Genomic DNA, 24,232 nt, shown 5'->3' with positions numbered 1-24,232 from the left:
TTGGGGACGAGGGGCGGATGGAGAAGGCTGCCCTGGCTGCCACACCCATGGCTTCCCTCACAACCAAACACGAGACACAGGAAAGCACACTCGGACACGGGCCAAGGCCACTGGGCAGCAGGGGAGGGACACCAAATCCTGGGACGCCCTGAGGCAGACGGGTGGGGCACCAGGCCCCCTCCTTTCCTGAAAGCGCCTCCTGCCACCTGGACGTCACCCCTCCTCCTGACCCCGCAGCTGGCCCACAGACCTGCAGCACCCACCTGTCGTAGGTGAGGGAGCAGCAGAGGCCCCGGGGACCGGCGCGGGGACAGTGCAGACAGTGCAGGGCTAAGGCCTCGGTCAGTCTGCTGAGGTGGGGTCGGAGGGCGAGGCCTGGCTTCCATGGGCATCCTGGGGCTCCAGGGGAATCTGGGACAGAAAGTGCCCAGACCTGGCCACCCCAGTGTGCACGCTGCTCCCTCTCCTGTCCTCCCGGAGCCTCCGAGGCCTGCGGCCACCAGGCACACGTGGTGTTGAAGTTTAACAACTCCCCCCTCCAGGAGCGGGGAGCCTGCAGCTCCTTAGTGGCACTGCCACATTCGCCCCCAGGTGGCGAGACAGGACTGTCCTGCACACGCCCACCACACGCACAGTTGTACTGGGCAGCACTGCCCTTGGAGTGGAGGTCAGGGTGGGGGCCACAGGGAAAGGCCTGGGGACAGTCCGCCTGCCTCCACCCGGGGCCGGGAGGTGTGGCCCACACTCTGCAGGCAGAGGGCATCACGTCTTTGGCCACAATCGCCAAGTTCAGAGGTCCCCAGCCACCCCCACTTCTGGCCACCTGGGGTTCCCATGACAGCCTCCTACTTGAGAATTTTCTGGAACAATTCGCAGAACTCAAGGAAGCGCAGTACAGTAAGACCCTGGCTCAGGGCGGCCGCAGCCTGATAAGCCACAGATTGTGTTGTGCTGGTTGTCGCTGTGTTGGGACCAACCCAGGGCCTCGAGGACGCGTGCCCAGCTGAGAGTGTCTCACACTGACACCCAGTGGGTCCACTGGCCTGCCCGAGCCCCAGCTGAGCAACACAGCAGGCTTCCCTGCGACCGAGGGCTGGGTCGCTGCCACCCAGCACTGAGAAAGGGGAGCGCCCCACCCTGTAGTCCAGATCCTTGGCCCAGGAAAAGATAAAGTTTCAAAATTCCAAGGACGATCCCAGCAGCTCCGGAGGCTGAGGCAGGAGGACCACAATTTCAAAGCCAGCCTCAGCAACTTAGCAAAGCCCTAAGAAACTTAGCAAGACCCTGTCTCAGAAATAAGGTGGGTGGGGCACTGGGGACGTGACTCAGTGGTTAAGCGCCCCTGGGTTCAGTCCCCAGTACAAAAAAAAAATCTTAAATTGAACCGTCCTGGGTGAGGGCCGGCTGTCCCTGTGAAGGCAGGTTACAACTCAGCATGGCCTTAGGGTGGAGCCAGGGGATGCCTGGGTCGCCCTCCCCACACAGGGCCATCACCGCCCACCAGGGAGGTGCTGCAGCCCTGACCAGAGCTTTCCTTCCTAGGGTGACTGACCGATGTCCACTGACCAGAGTCTCCAGCCCCTCCCCAGGGTCTCAAAGCCCCACCCCTGGGACCTCAGCAGCCTACCTGGTCACCCCGAGGACCTCATAGCATGACCTATCTAAGCCCCGGGGGACACTCCAAGGACTCAGAGCCTGGGCCACAGGCCAGGCAGGTGTGGCATGCAGCACGGGATCTGGCCCTGCAGCTGCCCACAGGGGACTGCAGGGCAGCACTGAGCGCCCGGGAAAGGCGGCTGCGGGGGAGGTGCGGTTGAGGGCAGCGGGCGGGAGCAACTCAGGACCCCAGGTCGGCCGAGGACCAGCAGGGCTGGAATGGGACACAGGAGAGGGAAGAAGGGGTCAGGGCCCCAGACAAGGAGGGCTAAGAGTGGACTTGGTCCTGTTGACAGTGGGGGTCAGGGAGGAGGTTGGGATAGATCTGCCGGGTCCCTGGAAGGCCTCAGGCCATGGGGCAGGGTCCACTGGGTAGAGAGAGAGTGAGGTGGGGTGGGGGACACAGGGATCCCCCGGCCTGGCATCAGTGACAGGGGCAGGGAGGCCCTGTGAGGAGGGCCCCACCAGCTCAGGTCTGCAGCAGGGCCTCCCAGTGCACGGACAGGGACACGCGGGGGGCGCTGGGCTATGGGGGGCCCCAGGTGGGGCTGAGTCAGGCCAGGAGACAGACGAGGCCTGTGAGCACCCCAGAGTGTCCACTGGGGATGGGCCAGGAAGGCCAGGGCTGGAGAAGCAGAGGCCCAGGAAGGTGGCCGGGGACCCGCCCCGCAGGCCTGATGGGGGCCCCTGCTCTGGGGGACATGAGGCAGGAAGCCAAACGTCCACGGCTGCTGCACATTGAGAGACGGTCAGGAGAGACCACTGTGCCCCATGCCTGATAATCTGGCCAGCGGGTCCGGGGGCGGGGAGGGTGCAGGGACGGGGCAAGAGGGCAGGGAAGGATGGGTTCCAGCAATGGGGCGTCAGGTGCACTGACCATGCCTGGAGGCCGTCCACCAGAGGGAGGGGACAGAGGCCCCAGGGCAGAGCAGGGCAAAGTCACCCGGCAGGAGTGGACAGCAGTCTGAGCCCACTCGGGCCAGTCCCCTGTCTCCACCCGCATCCTTCTCACTCATTCCCTTCAAAAACACTTACTGAGCACCTACTATGTGCAGGGTCCATGGATACCATGATACTGGACTGTGAAGATGAGCTGCCGTCGAAGCTTTTAAACCCCAACCCTCAAAAATAAAATAAAAAACCCCAAAAGGGCAAAAACTTGGCACTTTATTTTCACATCAATAGTTTTTTTTTTGGTGCTGGTCCTAGGGGTGGAACCCAGGCCTCACGTGTGCCAGGCAAGGCTTCACCAAGCCACATCCCCAGCCCTTAAAAAAAAAATCCTGCATTTCAAGACAGGGTCTCACTAAGTTGCCCGCCCAGCCTCCGCCTTGGATTCTCCTCCTCAGCCACCACAGCTCCCAGATGACCGGCCAGCCTCCCTGTCCTGGCATGATGGGGACAATAATAAAGCTGACCTTGGGGGCTGCAGGAAGATGAGCCAGCCCACTGGACAGCCTGGGCGAGCCACACACAGCGCTCGTTACGGCAGGAGCCTGGCGCTTCAGGAGGGCTGCGTCCTGTCACCTCACAGGAGAGGAAACTGAGGCCCAGAGGCCAGGCCAGGGCCGGGCAGGGGGCCAGCCTGCAGCCGCTGCCTCTGAGCAGCACCCGCCTCCCCGGGAGCCTTCTCTGCTCCCCGCACCAAGGGTCTGCTCTCCCCAGTTCCCGGACACGGGCGTCCTCAGCAGCCCTGAGGATTCCCTGGAGCATTCCTGCTGCAGCCGTGACGTCACTGTCACTGTCACCGTGGCATCTGCACCAAGGACCTCAGTGGAGGTGAGAAACCCCTCGGCTGTGCTCTGGGAACACAGGTCGCGGATCCAGAAGGCTTCGCGAGGTCACAGCTTGGAAGGAAATGAATGCAGCCCACGCAGAGCAGGATCCGCCAGGCCCAGGGTGGATCCGCGATTTCTCCTCCCCGCTACTCCCTCGCGGCCCGGGATGGGGTGTGCGTGAAGGAGCCCAGCGCCCACGACCTCCCTGCGCCTCTCCTCCAGGCGCCCGCTGCTCCAGGCTGGTGAGCGCAGCAGGCCCCAGGCCGCAGCCATTTCCGCAGACGTGGAGGAGATCTGAGGGCTTGCCTGGTCTGCGTCCTGCAGGAGGCCAGCTGCCCTGCTGGGCTCTGTGAGGAGGGCGCACTTCTGGGTCCAGCACAAGATCCTGTGTGACCTCTCCTTCTCTTCCCTACCAGTTGTCCCTCCACATCTCTGAGATTGTGCCTCCCGCCTCCTCTGGTCCCTGGGCCTAGAACCTTCCATCTCCCACCTGCTTCCCGCCACCTGCCCTCATTCTGAGCCTGGGCCCCAGATCCAAGCTTCAGACCCCCAAACATGCTTTCCCCACTAAGACCACTTCTTTTTTTCTTTTGGTCCTGGAGAGTAAACCCAGGGATGCTTCAGCCCTGAGCCACACCCCAGCACTTTCTATTTTTCACTTTGAGACAGGGTCTCAGTAAGTTGCTGAGGCTGGCCTTGAACCTGCAATCCTCCTGCCTCAGCCTCCTGAGTGGCTGGGATCATGGTCATGCACCAACACACCTGGCCCAACCAGGACCTCTTCTTAAAATACCAAAGTCAATGTCATTTATGAAACACCACTCGGCCGGTTAGAATTCTACGGAGCTTCCCTTTAGCCAGACACCTAATGCCTAGGTTGTGAGGGACTGCTCAGAAAGGTTTTTTTAAAAAAACTTAGTAAAAAATTTTCTTCATGGTAGATGGACACAAGACCTTTATTTTATACGCAGCCCTGAGGCCGGAACCCAGGGCCTCACACGCGCTGGGCCAGCGCTCCACCCTGAGCCCCGGCCCCAGCCCTCAGACCTGCTCTGACAAGTCTCTGGATCTGGCTGTGGTCTGGCTTTGCCCGAGAGGAGCCCGTCTGTCAGGGGACCAGGTCTGGCTGGACTTGAAGGACGTGGTCAAGCCCTTGTTGAAAGGGCCCCAGAAGAAAGAGGACCCTGAACTGTCCCTAGGGACCCCTCAGGAGCAGGAGCCAGAGTTAGAGAGGAGGGAAGGAGGTGCGGCCGGGAGGAGGGCGGGCGGCAGGGAGGCCCGGTCAGCTCCCCACTGGGGGCTCTGGTGCCAGCAGCTCAGGCGCCTCAGCCACCGCCTCCCACCAGGCTGGGGCCAATGGCTTCTCTAAAGCGAGGGGATCTTGACTCTGCTGTCCCCTCCGCCTCCTGTGAGCTTCTCCAGGGCTTCTCAGAGTGGCCTGAGGCCGTCTTTTTGAAGATGGTTAGGTTTCTAAGAAGCTCCTTTTGAAAACTTTGCTCCAAAACAAAAGACTATCTAGGACCCGAGACCTCGGCCACACACCACTCCAGGGCTCTGCAGCAGTGGACCAGCCAAGCGGAGGACCCCGGGCACAACCTCAGGTGTGTCCACAGCCCCTTAATGACACTGAAGGACCCACAGCACCCTTCAAGTCTGTCCTCTGGGTGACCCACCCCCAGCCACTGTGGTGGCCCGGTCAGCTGCTGCGGGCCAAGCCCTGCGTCCCTCTCTCGTGGACGCTAACGTTCCAATGATGAGCTGGTGAAGAGATGCCCCTGCAGGCTGTGACCTGGGCAGCGGGCAGGGAGGCGGGGAGGGGCAAGCTTTGCTGGCTCCAAGGACGGAAAGCCACACAGCTTTGTGGTCATGTGAACGTCACCAAAAATCAGACTTCAGGACAAGGAGCCGGAGGACACCAAGCCACCCACGAACAACACAAGGACAACGTGAGACCAGCCGCCCAGGTGTTCGCCTCCCAACTGCACAGCGTCCAGCACGGGAAGCCAAGGAGGGCAGAACCGAAGGACCTGGACAGGCCAGCAGGGAGCTCTGACCAGGACCCACTCCTGCTGGCGGTTGACGGAAACCAGCAAAGAGCAGGAGGCAGAGCTGACCGGCTCGACCCATCAATTAACCCTGTAGAGACCTTGACCACCACCCACCTGCTCAAGCACCCAGGGGCCTCCAGCTGGGTGGTCACTGCCCCGCCAACTCCCAGGTCTCAGAACCCAACAGTCCTCTAGGGGCTACTATTAAGAATCTCAAGGAGTGTTTTAAAAACATGTGGGTCAGCTGAGCGCGGGGTGCACACCTGTAGTCCCAGAGGCTCAGGAGGCTGAGGCAGGAGGATCAAGAGTTCAAAGCCAGCCTCAGCAACTGCGAGGCACTAAGCAACTCAGTGAGGCCCTGTCTCTAAATAAAACACAAAATAGGGCTGGGACGTGGCTCAGTGGCTGAGTGCCCCTGAGTTCAATCCTCAGTACCAAAAAAAAAAAAAAAAAAGCGGGACCCTGTGCAGATATTTGCCCTGCTGGCCTCCCAGAACAGAAAATCTGAGAATAGTTACCCATTTGTTCATTTAAAGTTAGTACTAAGCCCATCTTATAGAAACACAAACATATTTTTGTGCCTTATGTAAAACAACGGTTTCCTACCTTTCCTTGGCACCTGATCTGTGGATCTGTGTCCCCAACGTTTGTCCTGAGCATTTTCTCAAAAGGACCTCGGGGTCTTGGAGCTACGGGGTGCCCGGCCAACCCCACCTCCGATCCCTCCTCTGTGTCAGTGGACACCAAGATGCTTCCTCTCCTTGACTCTGGGTCTCCAACGAGTGAGAACTGGGCCTCTCTTTGCCTCTTACTCCTCTAGGACCCAAGCTCCTTGGAGATGAGAGGGTGACGGACGTGAGCGCAGGGGACCCAGGAGCGGGGCTGGGGTCACTGTTCACTTGAGAAGCTCGCACGGAGGGTCCCTGATCCCAGGCCCAGGCTGGGTGCTGCAGTGTGCGTCCCTCCAACGGGCGCTGGGCGGGCTGCAGGTCTTCTGAGCCCGTGCAGAGGCCTGCTGCTCTGGGCGAGGGGAGCCTGGCTGCGCCCTTCTTAACGACACGCTCCCCACAACTGGGGCTTCTGCTCCTCAGAGTGACGGAGCATGGTCCCTCAGCTCCTCAGAGCTCCCAGCAACGCTCTGACAGGTGTCACTGCCCCCTCAGAGCACAGCCAGGTGTCTCGTGCCAATCACCATCTCCGTTTTGGGCACAGCCCAAGGGAGGCCAGACGGTCGGAGAGCCTGTCCCACCCCACAGGGCCCGAAAGCTGACACTGCCCCTGATCTGACTTACCTGCCACCTGCAGGATGCCATGTCTGGCCACATCGTAAAACGGGTGGCTGGTGCTCAGTGCAGGGTCCTGGCCAGCCATGGGTAACGCAGAGCCTTCCCCCAGCACCCAGCGCAGAGGTCCCCTCCAGGTCCCTGCAGTGGACAGCAAGCGTTGGGGGAGGTCAGTCATGTTCTCGAATACGGAGGGGAGTGTGGGACCCTTCTGAGGTCCCTTTTCTTTTGGGGGGACCAGGGATTGAACTCAGAGGCACTCGACCACTAAGACACATCCCTGGCCCTATTTTGTATTTTATTTAGAGACAGGGTCTGAGCTACTTAGCGCCTTGCTCTTGCTGAGGCTGGCATTGAACTCGAGATCCTCCTGCCTCAGCCTCCTGAGCTGCTGGGATTATAGGCGTGAGCCACCACACCTGGCCTGAAGTCCTTTTCTCAGACAGCCACCGGCCTCTGCTCTGTACCTGCTGCTGACACAAACCCACGACGTGCCCACCTGTGCTGGGCACCCATTGTGCACTCTAACTCAGCTGAGCACCCACCATGCTCACCCAGTGAGTAGCACCAAGGAGGAGGAAAAATGAGACCCAAGATGAATTCTGTCCCACACTGGCAGGAGTGGGAACTAAGGCCCAGAGAGCGACTGGCCCGTGGCCACACTGCGATGGGTCGGGACCTAAATTCCAGCTCTCTGACCCAGGTCCCAAGGCGCTGCCTGCCTGGCAGCGGAGGAGGCTGGCGCAAAGCCGGGGAGGGCTGGAGTGAGGTAGCAAGGCAGGAGGGAGCCGCTGAGCCACGGCCCTGGGGGAGCCCCCGCTGGAAGGAGAAGGGGACTCGGGGCTCCAGTCCCCGATGTGGCTGAGTCTTATCTGGAAACAGTGTCTTGGGGACAATTAGTGGGGCCAGGTCATTGTAGATGCAGGGGACCCTAATGCAGTGGCTGGTGTCCATGGGGAGAGCCCGCAGAGGGCTTCCAGGTGTGGCGGAGGCAGAGATGGAGATGGAGCGGCCAGCCCTCCAGGGACGTCGGGAGCCGCCAGGAACTGTAAGTGGCAGAAAGGCCCCTCCTCGCAGCCTCGGGAGGAAGTGTGGTCCTGCCCACACCTGGATCGTGGACTCTGGCCCCCGGAATTGTGAAAGAGTAACTTCTACGTCACCAAGTTCATGGTCATTTGTCACAGCAGCCCTGGGAGCCTGGCAAGGGGCTGGGCTTTACCCAGGGAGCCCAGGGGCCTCCTGCCTGCTGCACAGGGCGAGGTTTTTTGACATGTGAACGTATGACCTCCTGGAAGTGGGTCCCCAAGAGGACGTGTGCACTGCCCCTCCCCCTCCCAGCTGCTACAGGTCCAGCCTGGACACACCTTTCCAGCACGAAGGACCCTAGGCCAGAACGTCCTATCCTGGCCTAAGGCTGCCACCACCAGGGTCTGGCAGGGGCGTCTGTCCACTCTCGGGGACAAGCCCGCGGGGGTGGGGTGGGGACGCCCTTCCAGGGCCCAGCTGCGTTTTCGTTTCTCCCTAAAATGAAAACCGCGCGCGGTGTCTGAACGCCGGCATCCAATCAGAATTTGTCTAATTAAACACAACGTAAGTTCTGAGTTCCCAGACTCAGCACAAACACACGCGGACACGTGGGCTGGTTCACACCGCACCACGGCCACCGACGGTCCCCAAGGGACACCCACCCGGGAAAGGAGTCATGCCCACAGCTGCCCCACAGGGGGCGCCCTGCACAGTGTGCACATGAGCTGCGGCCACACGGCTCCACACGGTGCAGGGGCCTCGCAGTCACGTGGAGTGTCAGACGCGAAAGAGGGTGGACAACTCCATCCGTGAGGGGTCAACCCCGGGCTGGGGATCCGTGGTGACAGGTGTGAGGTGGTGCTGGTGGGTGGGCACCAGGGCTCGGGCTGGGCGCCTTCTGTTTCCAGGCTTGGTGCAGGCTGGTCCCCGCCTGGGTGAGGACCAGCTCCACAGGCAAGGCCTGGGGACGGGCTGGCCCCAGGGGACACGCAGAGGACTCCTGCTGAGGGCAGGCTGAGCGTGTCCTGGAGCAGGCAGGTCCCGGGCGGAGGACAGCTGCAGAGTCCCCGGCCCTCCAGTGCCTTCAGGAGCAGAGGCAGCCCAGCCTGCGTGGTGCCGTGGGGCCAGCTGGCCGGGGACAGCAAGGTCCCCACCCCAAGGGTGGTCGTGGGGCAGGAGATCAGCGACACTGGCCACAGCCAGTGGACAATGACTTCCTCCCCCGCCGCCAGCCTCCCTGGCCCTCCACAGAGATGGCATCCTGGGACCTGGCGGCAGATGCCACTGTCACTCGTCTCCCCAGTCGCAGAGAGCAGCTCTGCCGTGTTTGCTCAGGACGCTGGGCGTGGGGATGAGGGGTCAGTGGGGGGGCACGCACAGGGGGCTGTGTTAGGGTCTGTAAACAAGTCAGGATGGCGCCTGGCATTTTGCCAGAGGGAGTGGTTTGTGAAGTAACGCCAGCGAGCCATTAAGTGTGGAGCTTCCTGATTGGTTGACTGCTGTATCGAGTTTATGCTAATTAAGATAAGCTGTGCAAAATGTATAAATACTGCTCCTGTCCTACAGCCTCAGGATACCTAGTGAGAATAGTGATAGGAGAATAAGATAAATGTATCCACAATAATGGACCTTCTTGCCAAAATACTCCTGTAGGAATATTTTTTGTTGGTATTACAATAAATAATAAAGGCAAACTTATATCAATTCTATCCAAATGCATATTTTCCATATATGTTTCAATGATTTTTAATGCCTTTCTTGCTTCAGGCGTTAACATTCGGGGTGAATTTGGATCTGATGGACCTTTTAGGATATCAAATAAAGGTCCCAACTCTCCTGTTGGTATACCTAGATAAGGCCTTATCCAATTTATGTCTCCTAATAACTTTTGAAAGTCGTTAAGTGATTTGAGTTGGTCTACTCGTATTTGAATTTTTGGTGGACGGACCATGATTGAGGATAATAGAACTCCTAAATAATTAATTGGAAAATTTAATTGTACTTTATCTATTGCTATCTCTAGATTATAACTTTGTAATAAATTTGTAAGTGTGGCATAACATTTTAGCAACGTGTTTTTATCTTTATGTGCCAATAACACATCATCCATATAGTGAAATATTTGTAGTTCAGGATTTTGATTTCTAAGTGGCTGGATTGGGTGGCTTTGTTAACATAAATTTGACACATAGTTGGGCTGTTAGCCATCCCTTGAGGGAGTACTTTCCATTCATATCTCTGATCAGGACCTTCATGATTCAGTGCAGGGATAGTAAATGCAAAACGTGGACTATCCTCAGGATGAATTGGAATTAAAAAAAAAAAAACAAATCTTTAATATCTATAGCTAAAACGAACCAGATTTTTGGCAAAGCAGACAATTGAGGAATCCCTGATTGAGCAGGTCCCATAATAACCATCTCATTATTAATGGCTCTTAAATCTTGCAATAATCTCCATTTACCAGATTTCTTTTTGATGACAAAAATGGGAGTATTATAGGGAGATATGGAAGGTTGTATATGTCCCTCCGCTAATTGTTGTTTGACCAGGTCATGGGCTACTTGTATCTTTTCTTTAGTCAGGGGCCACTGAGGAACCCACACTGGTCTTTCTGATTTCCAAGTAATTTTGATTGTCTCAGTGGCCCTTTCTGAAAATCCAACCCATGTCTGTCTGTTCCTTGATCTATTTGTATTGGTGCTGCTATACCTTGTTCTTGTTCTTCTAATCTTTTTTCTTTCCTGAAACCTTGTCTAGCCCTAATAGTGGGAGCATTTGGATTGATATTATTTGTTAATGTCAAACCTAATTGATCTAGGACATCTAGTCCCCATAAATTTATGGGAAGATGATCCAATACATATGGCTGTATAGTTCCTTCACATCCTTCAGGATCCTTCCAATCTAATACCATTGCACTTCTATGGGGATTAGTTGCCACTCCTAGGCCTCGAAGCGTTTGAGTGGCTTGTTGTAATGGCCAATGTTTTGGCCATTCTTGATGAGAGATGATGCTAAGGTCTGCACCTGTATCCAGTAGCCCATTAAATTCATGACCTTGAATATTTAGTTTTAGCATGGGGCAAGAATCTAAATTTAAAGACAGCATAGCCCAATCTACACTTGTGGAGCCTAATCCCCTGGAACCTCTTTGTACAGTACGACTGGAAAATTTATCATGCAGACTGGGTACTATTAATAACTGTGCTATTCTATCTCCTGGTGAGATTACTGACATACCTCTTGGAGAACTAGCTATAATTTTTATTTCACCTTCATAATCGGGATCAATTACCCCAGGACTATCATAAGTCCTTTTAGAGTAGAAGAACTGCATCCCAATAATAAGCCTACTGTTCCTTGGGGAAGAGGTCCTTTTACCCCTGTGGGAATGATTTGAACTCCCATCTCTGGAGTTAGTACTGCTCTGGTGGAGGCGCAGATGTCCAACCCTGCGCTCCCTCTGGTTCGTCTGATGAGAGATCTGATGGATAATGTGTCCTGGGCACTATCCTGATGCTGTTGCTGGGTTCCTCCATGGTGTTTCTGGGTTCCTCCAGTGCCCCGTATATTTGTGGTCGTGGGCCCTGGAGCATTGGGCCCCCCTGTCCGTTTTTTGGCAATGGAGCCCAATGCCTTTCTCCACGATATCGTGGATAGACACCTGGTCCTTGTTCGTTTTTTTATAATGGAATACCCTCTATGGTGGTTTGAGAACGGCATTCATTAGCCCAATGTCTCCCTCTACGGCATCGTGGGCAAATACCCAGTATTCTACTCCTTTGATACCTAGCTTTGTTAAACCCTCCTCCTATGGGGCAACTCCTTTTAAAATGTCCTGTTTGTTCACAATTGTAGCATGTTTTTGGCCTGGCATCTAAAGCCTGTTGTACTGCAGCTGCCAAGACTTGCCCTTGTTCATTAATGTCTCTACATAATATAATATATGTGTTTAAATCTCCATTTTTCATGGTCTAATGACCTCTCTGCACCAACGATTTGCTTGGTCATAAGCCAGTTGTTTAATTAATGGCATTGCTTGTTCTGTATCCCCCAAAACTCTGGTAGCTGTTTGAATAAGCCTATCTACAAATTCAGCGTAAGGTTCATTAGCTCTCTGTATCACCTTAGATAACTGGCCTTGTAAATCTCCATGTCCTTGTAAAGTCTTCCATGCCCTAACTGCATTTGCAGCAATTTGTGCATATATAGCATGATCATATTCAACTTGTTGCCGTTGACCCTCATAAGGTCCTTTTCCTAACAACATATCCAGATTTCTTTGAGGGTAACTGGCTGCTGCATTTTGCCTAGCCATCTCCATGCAAAAATTCCTCATTGGCAACCTTCCATAACAAATATTGTCCTCCATTTAGCACAGATTTACACATGCTAGCCCAATCTGCTGGCTCTGCCGCAGTCCAGCTGCCTGCAGCAAAATAGCCGGGGTTGACGAACAACTTGTGTACATTGATACAGCAGGAGTGGGAGCCATTTATTGTAGGACAGGAGGGGTATATACATTCCACACAGCTTATCTTAATTAACATAAACTAGATACAGCAGTCAACCAATAAGGAATCTCCACACTTAATGGCTCGCTGGCATTACTTCACAAACCACTCCCTCTGGCAAAATGCCAGGCGCCATCCTGACTTGTTTACAGACCCTAACAGGGCTGCAGGGCAGGGTGATGTGGGGCAGCCTTGGGGGCACCTGGCAGGCACCAGCAGCCCTGGCAGCAGGTGGACCTGCGATGGAGGTGGACGGGCACTCCGTGGGGACTGAGGGGAGATCAGCATGGATGGGGTGGGGGCTGGACAGAGGGGACAAGGCAGGGCCTTGGGTGGGCTGAGGGAGGGGCTCTCAGGAGGAGATTCACAAAGCAACCCAGAGGTGCCCCCTCGCCCTGCGCCTTTGGAGGACGGTGTCACGGGTCCTGCCCCAACAGAGGCCCGCTGCCCCTAGACCTGGCTCACGCAACACGTCTCTCCCGAGCGCCCGCAGCTGGGACTCAATAAAGCCTCAATAATTCAGAATAAAATTTACACTAATGAAGACTCCGAGATAGAGCGATGCAGGAACCTCGCGACTGTCCCAGAGAGTCACGGGGGGGGGACGTGGCCTGGGAGGCCCCAATGTCCTGGAGAGAGAGGAATAATTAAATCAGCCCAACGAGGCCTTCAGACCCATGAGGACTCTGGGAGTCTCTGGAAATGCCTTCAGGTGATGGGTGTCTCCGACTCAAACGTGGCCACTTGACTCTGGAGGTGACTCCTCCGCCCTGGTTCACACACGGGGAACAGAGGGGCCTCCCAGAACAGCAGGAAAAGGGAGGCTGCCAGCCTCTGGCAGGGCGAGGTTCGGAGTCAAAGGTGAGCAGGTGGACATGTGGCCCAACCGGGCAGTGGATGAGGGTGCGGGCGGCCAGGGAAGCTGATTCCCCAAATCCAAAGTAGCCACGTCATGGGGAAGGACGGGCTGTTCAACTACGACCTCTGCGGGAAACAGCCCAAGTACTAAATGTTTCCCTGCAGGGAAGACTCACGTCCCTCGGGGTTCGGACACTGCCCTGGGTGTTTGTCCCCACATCATGGTCAGGCAGGTTGGAGGGGAGAGGTGGCCAGGTCCACCAGAGGGTGACACCCAGGCGGCTGGACCCTCCCCAGCTCTGCTGAGCCGTTACTCAGGCCAGCTCAGCCGGCAGGTAGGACGGCGGGGTCAAGCGGCGGACACTCTGGTGCTCACTTCCTTTCAGCCGTGCGGCTGCCCCAGAGACCTCATCCCCTCGGGGTGCCTCTTAAACACCAGCCCCTCCCGACTGACCAAGACAGAGCAGCCAGGAAGACGATCCAATGGCACACAGTCAGACCACCTGGATAAGCTTCAGCAACTACCCCGACCTCTCTGCATCTCCATTTCCTAGTTTAGGAAAGACAACGGAGACAATAAGGTTCCCTTCTCACAGAGATATTACGAGGATTCACTGAGATGATGCAACAAGCTGCCTGTCACACGGCGGGTTGGCAGTGAATGTTCTCACGGCCATCATCGTTACCGTTTTAAAAGGTAGGCGGATTTCACATGGCTCCACTAGTGCCAGACCATCCTGATGTCACCAACAGCTGTCCTGAGAGCACTCTGGAAAACACTCTGGCTGAGGTGTAATTAGCTAAAATCGAGCTTTTAGGGTCTATGAGAAGGGCACAACTCCTGTATGAAAGCACTTGGGTACTTCAATTCAATGACTAGAACACCGAGCTTACAAAGTAGATGTCTTCCAATACAGAACCAACACTACATCTCGAGACGAGAGAGAGCACTACAGACACTACAGACGTCAAAACACTGTGAGGGGATCTACCAAGTGGCTGCGCCAATACATTCACCAACCCAGACAAGAGAGACGCACAACTCTGCCAGAAAATAAGGAAATACCCCAAACTGGTTTTATGTGGCCATCATTACCCCAATGCTAAAACCAAAGACAACAAAACTATAGCCCAATATTGCTCATGGACATAAACATGAAAATCATAAACAAAATATTGACAAATCAAAGCTAGCAATATCCAAAAAGTATAATCTATCGTTTCCAAGTGGAGTTTATTTCAGTTGTGCAAAGATGTTTTAACATTAAAAAAATCAGCACAGTTCACCATAGAAATGGGGTGGGGGGTGGGAATGAGCATCTCAATAAATGCAGAAAAATATTTGACAAAATTAAAGATATGTTCAATAGCAAAAACTAGCAAAATTAAGATCTTTTTAAACTTGATAAAGAGATCAGGGACACTGTCCACAGCCAGTGGACAATGACTTCCTACAAAAAAAACCTGCAGTTAACATCATACTCAATGGTGAAAGACCCAAACTTGCAGAGCAGTGATAGTCCTCCTCACCACTTCTGTGCACCAGTCTACACAAGGTCCCACCCACCGCAACAAGAAAAAAAGCAAAAGGCACACAAATTGGAAAGAAAGATAAATAAAACTTTCCCTACATGATATCTAAGCAGAAGATCCTAAGGAATCTACAAAAGATCTACTTGAACCAATAAACAAAAAGGATTAAGGAGAAGAGTCAATATGTAAAAATCTATTATATTCCTAAATACAAGCAATGAACAAATTGGAAATTAAAATTAAAAGTTCACTAACAATATATGTATAAAAAATTTCAAAATACCTAGGGATAAAAACAAAAAAAGTGTCTGATCTGAACACAAAAAACTACAAAATGTTTAAAAAAAAAAATCAAAGGGTCTAAATAAACGGGGAAGTATACTATGTTCATGGATTAAAAGACACATTACTCTAAAGATGTCAATTCTCTTCAAACCAATCTATAGAATCAAACACAATCCTCAAGGAATCCCTAGTGGACTTTTCCTAGAAATTAATAAACTGATTCCAAAATTTATGTGCAACTGAAAATGACCTACAAGAGCCACAGTAAGTTTAGAAAGAAAGAGAACTGAAAGACATCAATTTCAAACCTATTCCAAATTACCATAATCAGAACAGTGTGGTGTTGTCATAAAGAGAGACCTGCAGCATGCAGACCGGTGGAGCACACAGAGTCCAGAAATAGCTCCACACATTTAAGGTCCAACAATTTTTAAGTTTGGAGATGGTGGTGCACACCTGTAATCCCAGCAACTTGGAAGGCTGAGGCAGGAGGATTGCAAGTTTGAGGCCAGTCTCAGCAACTTAGACCCCGTCTGAAAATAAAAAATAAAAGGAGCTGGGATATGGTTGAGTAGTAAAGGGCCCCTGGGTTTAATCCTTAGTACAAAAAAAGAAAAGAAAAAAAGAAACAACAGCTTCAGGCAAAGACCTGGGCAGTCATCAGACAGGGAACAGGCCGTCCACCAAGGGCCAAAGCTGATCCCCACCCAGGTCATTCCCACTGCAGGAGAAAATGCAGCTCAGCGGTGGGGACCCTGGAGGTCACAGCTCAGCCAAACCAGCAAACCCAACACCGAGAGTGGGACGGCCCGAGATCCCAGGCCGCCCGCCAGCGCACTCCAACAGCAAGCTCCAGGGAGGCTGCTGGCCCAGGAGCCTGAGCCTGACCCTCACTGAGCCCCAGGAACAGTGTTCAGGGCACAGGAAATCCCGACCATGAGAACATGGGGAAATCAGACCCAGAACGAGACGCTCTCTAGGAGCAGACGGCCTGGCCTCTTGAGAAGTCGAGGTCATTTAAGAAACAGCAGGTGGGCCAAGGGGACCCATTTAGGTGGAAGGAAGCCTAAGAGAGGCCCATGCAGGGCGGGAGCCCCAGGGGTTCTGGTTCACGTGCTTCTAGGGTATTCATCTCTTTGTTTATGGTGCTGGGGATTGACGCCAGGGGTGCTTCGCACTGAGCTGCATCCCCAGCCCTTTTATTAAATCTTGAAGTAGGGCGTCCCTAAGTTGTCCAGGCTAGCCTCGAACTTGCGCTCCTCCTGCCTCAGCCTCCCCAGCCTGAACACTCCTGGACACATGGAGCAGGTGGCCTGAGTCATCAACAATATTAAGGAATCACTGCCGACTCTCTCTCAGGTGTGGTAATGGCACTGGGCCACACAGGAGATGCTGCGTGTCCAGGAGATGCACGGTGCTGAGACACCCCTCCACTCACTGTCCAGGAGCCCGGGAGCAGAGAGGGGGAGCGGGCAGCCGTGATGCACCCTGCGGTTTCCAAACTGAGGGATAAGCCTGTTCTTGGCAAGGTGTCCCCAAGGTGTTCCTGTGGTCACGGCGACTTTCTTAGCAGTAGAGGGGACTGAGGAGGCAGCCCTGGTTCCGCCCCATGAAGTCCAGGCTCCGCATCTATCAGGCGCAGTCCTGAGGCTTCAGAGGGGCCCCCGCTCTGGCTCAGGGTCCCCAAGGTCCGCAGCAAGCCCTGCGCCTCCTCTGAGCCTCCCCCGCCCGGCCTGGGCGACAGGGTCTTCCCTGCCCACAGTTCTCCCCGTCGCTGGGTTTGTCCTGCGAAGCTCATGCTGGGCTCAGGCGCCACTGCAGGGTCCCCTGGGAGGGGTGCTGGGGGTGCAGAGGGGAGACGCTACTCTTGCCATGTCCGCAGCCGCCGATCCCTGGGCTCCCTGTGGGGTCTCCACCAGCCTCCTCCCTCCGCCCACCAGCACCCCCGGGAGCCCGGCCACCTGCTCCCTCGGGCTGGACCCTGCTGCCACACTGTTGTGTTGCCTTGGCCCCAAGTTTTGCCCCATCTGAGCCGTGAGACAAGCAAGAACCTGCCCAGCTGCTCGCTGACCTGCGGCCAAGCCCAGGGGCTGCCAGGGCACTGCTGGGGACCCCTCCCGGAGCAGGAGGGAGGAAGGGTGTGCACACGCACACACACACACACACACACACACACACACACAGGTTCTGTGTGTCACCTGCAGCTCTGGGCCGTCTACCTCCAGCAAGCCCCCTGGGTTGCTGCTCCAGGGCACATTCCTTCCTGCTCCAGGGCACACAGACCTGGGGTCCACATAGGTCCCCAAGACACGTCTCACCCAGAACCCTGACCTGCTGCCACCTCTGCCCGCAGCCCTCCCTGGGCCGACCTCTGTGTTTCCTCCATCGCCTGATCCTGGGCCGCGGCTTCTGAGGATGGAGCAGTGATGTCACTGGCTGCCCCCACGCCCCCATGCCCCGCCGTGCAAGCTCAGGCTCGGGTTCGCCTCCCTGGTGGGGTGCAGGGCCTTGGGGGACAGACAAGTGGCCCAACGTGCCCTGCCTGGTCCCCGCTGGCCCCTCTCCAGTTGGGAGCCCAGCCCCTCCTCCACACTTGGCTTCCCTGGGTTGGGGAGCAGCTGGGGACCTGCCAGGGCTAAGGGGCAACACCCCGGCCTGGAACCTGCACCCTGAGGGGAGCCGCCGACCTGCTGAGCCAAGGAGCCGACCTCACCCACCCCAGGACACGGCCCAAGGCAGCTGGCGGGGAGAAGCCCTGGGGGGGCTCCACAGTCAGGCCAGGTGTCCCTTGTCCCTAGCAAGCCCTGGCCACTGGACACAGATGAGGGCTGCCCCTACCCCCAGGTGACACCCATGTCCCTGGGGACTCCCTGTCTCCCTGTTGGCCATTTAAACCCCACGACGGGAGGAGGGGCTCCCCACTCTTGATGTTGGGAGGAGCAGGAAGCTCCAGCCCGGGACTCCGCCACAGCCTCTGCTCCCCAGCCTCCCCCAGAGCCTCCCCCAGCCTCCCCCAGAGCCTCCAGAGCCCCTCCCCTGGGCCAGCCTGGAAACCGGCTCCATCAGGGACATGCTTCAGCACAAACCTCCGCAAGCCAAACAGCAGCACCAGAGTGGGCTTCCGGATGCCAGGCCCACACGCCCCCCCCCCAAGGCAGGGGCACGGTCCCAGGAGCGGGACACGTCTGGACATTCTTGTTTCAAAGCCTTGCAGGAGGCTCTGGACCCAGGGAACCTTCCCCCTGCTCCAGTCAGCCCTCCCGTCCTCCCTGCCACATGCAATCCCAGAGGGCCCCGTGAAGCCCTGGTGGTCCCAGAGCAGTGACCCCACCACAGTGACAGTGACCCCACCATGGTGACAGTGGCTTCCTTTTCCTCTCACAAGCACAGGACCTTTTGTCTGGATTGCCCACCTCCGAGCACAGGTGGTTACTCCCGTGCCATGGGAACCCGGCCTCGCTGCAGCAGGGGACAAGGGGGTGCTGGACACTCCGCGAGCCTCCCCACCACCGTCCTACAGCAGGGCCAGTGAGTTCTCCTGGTGTCCACGATCCTGTGGGCTTGGACCAGTGGCCACCAGCCTCCCTCTGCCCTTATATGCGTGGACAGGTCCCTGCACCCATCGGTGTCCAGGGCCCAAGGAGGAAGCCCTGCCTGTCCTACTGCTGAGGGCCCAGGAGGCAGGAGGCCAGCGTCCTACCCCCCAAGTGCCACACAGCTGCCCAGGAGCCCAGGGCGGTGCAGACTGGCTGGAGGTCCCTGGGGAGCAGCCGGTCACGGGTGAGCGGCTGCAGCAGCCTGTGGGGGCCCTTCCGTGTGCAGCAGGTGTCTGGTCACACACTGCTCAAGGAGCAGTGAAGGTGTTTGTGGGTGAGATTCGAATCAGAATCAGGTGGCTTGAGTGAAGCATGACCCTCCCTAACGTGGGTGGACCCCAACCCAGTGAGGACCTTCAGAAAGTCCCAACCTACAGGACCTGGTGGCGCACCCCTATGATCCCAGCTCCTCCTGCTATCTCAGCTACTTAGGAGGCTGAGGCAGGAGGATTGCAAGTTGGAGGCCAGTTTCGGCCACTTAGTGAGGCACTGTCTCAAAATAAAATAAAAAGGTCTGGGGCTGTAGCTCAGGGTGGAGCACTCGCCCAGCCTGTGACGGCCCCGGGGTCCATCCCCAGCACCGCCAAAGAAAAGAAAGGAAAAAATCCCAACCCAATAATGCACGGTTGCTTCTGGAAGGAGCCTCATTCTGAAGTTATCTACCCGCCCTTAGGTCACCATGGTGACATAAATCAGGTGTGGCTGAAAGAGTCCCGGTGGGGACCAGAAGGTGCTGGCTTGCTCAGCAGTGCCAGGGTGTCCAGGTCTGCAGGACCCAGGGAGACGGAGCCCAGGGCCTCGGCTCGCAGGCAGGCCCCCGCCCCCTGCTTCAGACCCCTTTCTTTTCAATCACGAAGCCCTGCCTGGGGTCCACGCTGTCCACCCTCTGACCACACCACACCCTGGCATCCAGGGCCACCCCTCTCGGCTCTCAACCGGCGATGGGTGGAAGCTCGTCTCTGGCTGATGGTCCCCATGGGTCCTGAGCACTGAGCTCAGACAGGACCCTGGGGCCCAGTGCAGGACCTGGTGTGCGTGGCCCCCACACCCGGGAAGAAGACGCAGCAGGAGTGACCAGACGCTGAACGGCTCTTCTCCTGGACGAGGGACTTCAGGGCATGAGCCCAGCACCCAGCCTGCCGCAGGGATCCGAGTCCCCCACCTCTCTCACCCCTGACCCTCGCTGCCTGGCCCAGAGGCCTACGCCAGGGTGGGGATGAGGACCCTCAGCTCCTGCTGGGCTGGGCGGGCCGCAGCCCTTCTGGGAGCCAGACCTGCACGGGGGCCAGCCTGCCCGCGCCTCATGCAAAACAGATTTCAAATCACCCAACCGTTCTATTTATAATTCATAGCAAAATGGTTTGTTGCTGTAAAAATATATTTGCACATTACACAAATAGGCCCTGCCAGCAATTATCTTAATGCTGTAGCTACAATTAACACCTACTTACCTCGGGCAAATTAGCACCCAATTTAATTTGAGTGGCGCGTCCGTCCGCTGTGTGGGGAACAGAGGAAGCTCGGCTCTCATAGGGGACCAGGAGTCTCACAGAGGGCTCCGGAGGGACGAGGGATGGGCCACGGCCACCAGGGCCTCACCCCCAGGCCCAGGGAGAAAGGGTCAAGGGTCATACCAGTCTCAGGTGCTGAAATCGGAATCTGGGAGGCGAAGGGGCTGCTGTCGCTGGCTGGGCAGTCACCAGCACCCACGACGAGCAATTTTCTCCCTTTTGTGTCCGCTGTGCCCCTAATCTGTGGACCAGACCCCACTGACCACCCGTACCACCCACCTCAGGGCCTCCTGCTGGCAGGCAGGCGGCCTGTGCCCACCACTGTCCAGGTGGGGGAGGAGGCCCTAGAACCGGGCAGGACATCCAATGAGCGGACCTGCTTCCCCACCTTGCTGGGGCCTGTCCACACCCCTGGGGGCCCCTGGACCGTCTGCTGAGGGCCACCCCCACCTCCTGCCCTGCTTGCTCTGTTCCTGAGTCGGGGGCCACTGGGGCTCGGCCACAGTCGCTACTGCTCACACTCAGGCCTGGGGGTGGATCCTGGACCCCACCTCTGCCCTGAGGGGGGCTCCGTCCTGTGCTCTCTCCATCCCAAGCCACACCTCAGGCTCCCACCTGTCCCCTGACTCCAAACTTGACCATCCCAAGGCCTAAGAAGCCCTCCCAAGTAGCCCTCTTTATGTCAAGGGCTTCCTAGAGCTCTTGGAATAAGATCCAAACCCCTGCCAGAGTCTGAAGGACCCTCTCACCTGGCCCGTCGTGCCACCGCCACCCTCCTCTGCGCTAGCCACGCGCCTCCGGACTGCTCTTCCCACACACTGAGCTGCTCCTGCCTCAGGGCCTTTGCACCTGAAACACAGGCCCCTGCACAGAGGAGAGACCCGTGATTCAGAGGTGGCTCCTGCTGTCATGGTTGGCCAAGGTGCAGGTCAGTCATTCTGTCTGAATTCAAGTATAGCTGTCACTGGTCCTCAGAAACTAAAGGGGAATCCTCAAAGGCCCCCCAGGCGCACCCTGACCTGCAGATGCCGCTTCACAGAAAGCCCTGGCTACAGGTGGGCCAGGTCAAACGCCACCCCTCAATACAGCGGGCTCAGGGCAGTTCAAGGCAAGTCTGAGTCCTCTGTGACCAGGTCCCACTACCCCAGACCTCTGGGTGAAGGCCCCTGGCTCCTGAGCTGGCTGCTGTGAGTAGGCGGCGGGGACAGAGTGTCACAGGGGGCCCAGGTCACCCCGATGAGTGGCACCTGCTCAGACGCTGCCTCCTCACCTGTCAGCCCCACCTGTGAACACCAGGCGGCTCCCAGGAGGACTGGCCAGTGACGTCCCCCCATGAGGCCGGCTCAGGCGCCCGTCTCAGGTGCCCGTTCTCAGGGGGGTGGAAGTGGGGGGGTCCCCGGGGAGCAGAGGCTTGGGCTCGAGGGCTTGGGAAGGGCGACCACAACTCGTGGGCCTCGTTTGGATCCTGATGTTCCAAAAACCGAAAAGCAACTGGGAGACGCGAAGTGACTGGGAGTCTGCATGCCGAGTGGGCACGGGAGGGAAGGAGGGCTTCTTGTGAGTCGTCTTAAGCATAAAAGTATCGCAGTCATGTTTCAAAAACGGGTTTGAGCTTGATCTCGCCATTTCGCAACGCACGCGTGTCGGAAAACCTCACGCTGAGCCCCGTGAACACGTACGATTTTCACTCACCAATTACACCTTATAAAGTTGGGAGAAATAACTTTTAAAAAGTGACAATTCTCACTACGATATTTATGGAGGCCAAGGTCTGGGAACTACTTGCAAATGACCTAGGGGCAGGAGTGGGCAGGAGTGGGCAGGAGTGGGCAGGAGTGGGCAGGAGTGGGCAGAGGCAGGCGCCCAGCCTAGGGCCCTCCTCATCCTGCTGCCCTCTGAATATCGGAAATTCTCCGTAAGTTAAAAGGAAAACTTGAATCAATAAACCTTCTATGTTAATGCAGAGTGTCCTCCAGGGTGGGCACGGGGGCTGGAGAGAAGGCAGGAGCCTGCTGCAGGGCTGGGGTCCCAGACAGCACAGGGCCCAGGCAGGAGGCACTGGGCAGCCCCCGGGGTCCAGGCTCGGTCCTCCGGCAGACCACAAACCAGGCCCAGGCGGCCCAGCCCTTGTCCTTCAGGGTTCCCTGGTTAGTTCCAATCTTATGACCAAGGGGGGTGGGGGCGTGGCTCCCAGGAGGTTCTGGAATCCCGACCAGCCAGACCAGTTCCTTCCTCCCCTCAAACGGACATTTCACTTCTTACATAGGTGGCCTGCGTGGAAGGGACCTGCTGCCCGCAGCTCCTCATCTCCCTAAGAGCTGCTCCCATGGCCAGCAGCACAAAGACTCAGAATGGAGTCCTCCCTGTGGACATTCAGCCCACTCGTTGAACGTCCCGGGAGCCCTGTGAGTAGGAAAGAACGCTGTCCCCACTTACGAGGAGCAGACAGACAGGCTAGCAGCTGACTTCAGATCACACAGCCTGGCAGGGGCCACCACAGCCTGCTGGCTTAGCATGCTCCTGAGAGGGGACACATACCCAGAGAGATGACTGAGCAAAAGCCCCTTGGCCAGTCCACTGTCCTCGGAGAACCCCCAAATCTGAACAGCACTGGCTGCCAGAAGTCCAGGGAGACTCCCGCTGCTGCAGGGGGACAGGGGCACTGTGTACCTCACCGCTGCCCTGCGGGGGGACAGGGGCACTGTGTACCTCACCGCTGCCCTGCGGGGGGACAGGGGCACTGTGCACGCTCACCACTTCCCTGCGGGGGACAGGGGCCCTGTGCACACTCACCACTGCCCTGCGGGGAACAGGGGCCCTGTGTACCTCACCACTGCCCTGCGGGGGGACAGGGGCACTGTGTACCTCACCACTGCCCTGCGGGGGGACAGGGGCACTGTGCACGCTCACCACTGCCCTGCGGGGGACAGGGGCCCTGTGTACCTCACCACTGCCCTGCGGGGGGACAGGGGCACTGTGTACCTCACCACTGCCCTGCGGGGGGACAGGGGCACTGTGCACGCTCACCACTGCCCTGCGGGGGGACAGGGGCACTGTGTACCTCACCACTGCCCTGCGGGGGGACAGGGGCACTGTGTACCTCACCACTGCCCTGTGGGGGACAGGGGCACTGTGCACGCTCACCACTGCCCTGCGGGGGGACAGGGGTACTGTGTACCTCACCACTGCCCTGCGGGGGGACAGGGGCACTGTGCACGCTCACCACTGCCCTGCGGGGGGACAGGGGCCCTGTGTACCTCACCACTGCCCTGCGGGGGGACAGGGGCACTGTGCACACTCACCACTGCCCTGCGGGGGGACAGGGGCACTGTGTACCTCACCACTGCCCTGCGGGGGGACAGGGGCACTGTGTACCTCAACGCTGCCCTGCGGGGGGACAGGGGCACTGTGTACCTCAACGCTGCCCTGCGGGGGGACAGGGGCACTGTGTACCTCACCGCTGCCCTGCGGGGGGACAGGGGCACTGTGTACCTCAACGCTGCCCTGCGGGGGGACAGGGGCACTGTGTACCTCACCGCTGCCCTGCGGGGGGACAGGGGCACTGTGTACCTCACCGCTGCCCTGCGGGGGGACAGGGGCACTGTGTACCTCAACACTGCCCTGCGGGGGGACAGGGGTACTGTGTACCTCACCACTGCCCTGCGGGGTGACAGGGGCACTGTGTACCTCACCACTGCCCTGCGGGGGGACAGGGGCACTGTGTACCTCAACACTGCCCTGCGGGGGGACAGGGGCACTGTGTACCTCACCACTGCCCTGCGGGGGACAGGGGCCCTGTGTACCTCACCGCTGCCCTGCGGGGGGACAGGGGCACTGTGTACCTCACCACTGCCCTGCGGGGGGACAGGGGCACTGTGTACCTCACCACTGCCCTGCGGGGGGACAGGGGCCCTGTGTACCTCACCACTGCCCTGCGGGGGGACAGGGGCACTGTGTACCTCACCACTGCCCTGCGGGGGGACAGGGGCACTGTGTACCTCACCACTGCCCTGCGGGGGGACAGGGGCACTGTGCACACTCACCACTGCCCTGCGGGGGGACAGGGGCACTGTGTACCTCACCACTGCCCTGCGGGGGGACAGGGGCACTGTGTACCTCACCACTGCCCTGTGGGGGACAG

At 57.5% G+C, this 24,232-nt stretch overlaps 1 protein-coding gene across 1 annotated transcript in view; it reads right to left on the bottom strand.

The window, feature by feature from the left end:
- The window catches only part of Arhgap8 (Rho GTPase activating protein 8), a 59,893-nt gene that overhangs the window by 32,920 nt on the left and 2,741 nt on the right, over positions 1-24,232 (bottom strand). The window contains exon 2 of the mRNA XM_077109282.1: positions 6,775-6,906. Coding sequence (XP_076965397.1) covers positions 6,775-6,853 — 79 coding nt within the window. The 5' untranslated portion in view covers positions 6,854-6,906. The remainder of the gene's footprint in view (positions 1-6,774; positions 6,907-24,232) is intronic.

Source organism: Callospermophilus lateralis, chromosome 4 (assembly GCF_048772815.1).
Source record: "Callospermophilus lateralis isolate mCalLat2 chromosome 4, mCalLat2.hap1, whole genome shotgun sequence".
Classification (NCBI taxonomy): Eukaryota; Metazoa; Chordata; class Mammalia; order Rodentia; family Sciuridae; genus Callospermophilus; species Callospermophilus lateralis.
The sequence above is the reverse complement of the archived record's forward strand: the minus strand, read 5'-3'. Positions and strand labels throughout refer to the sequence as shown.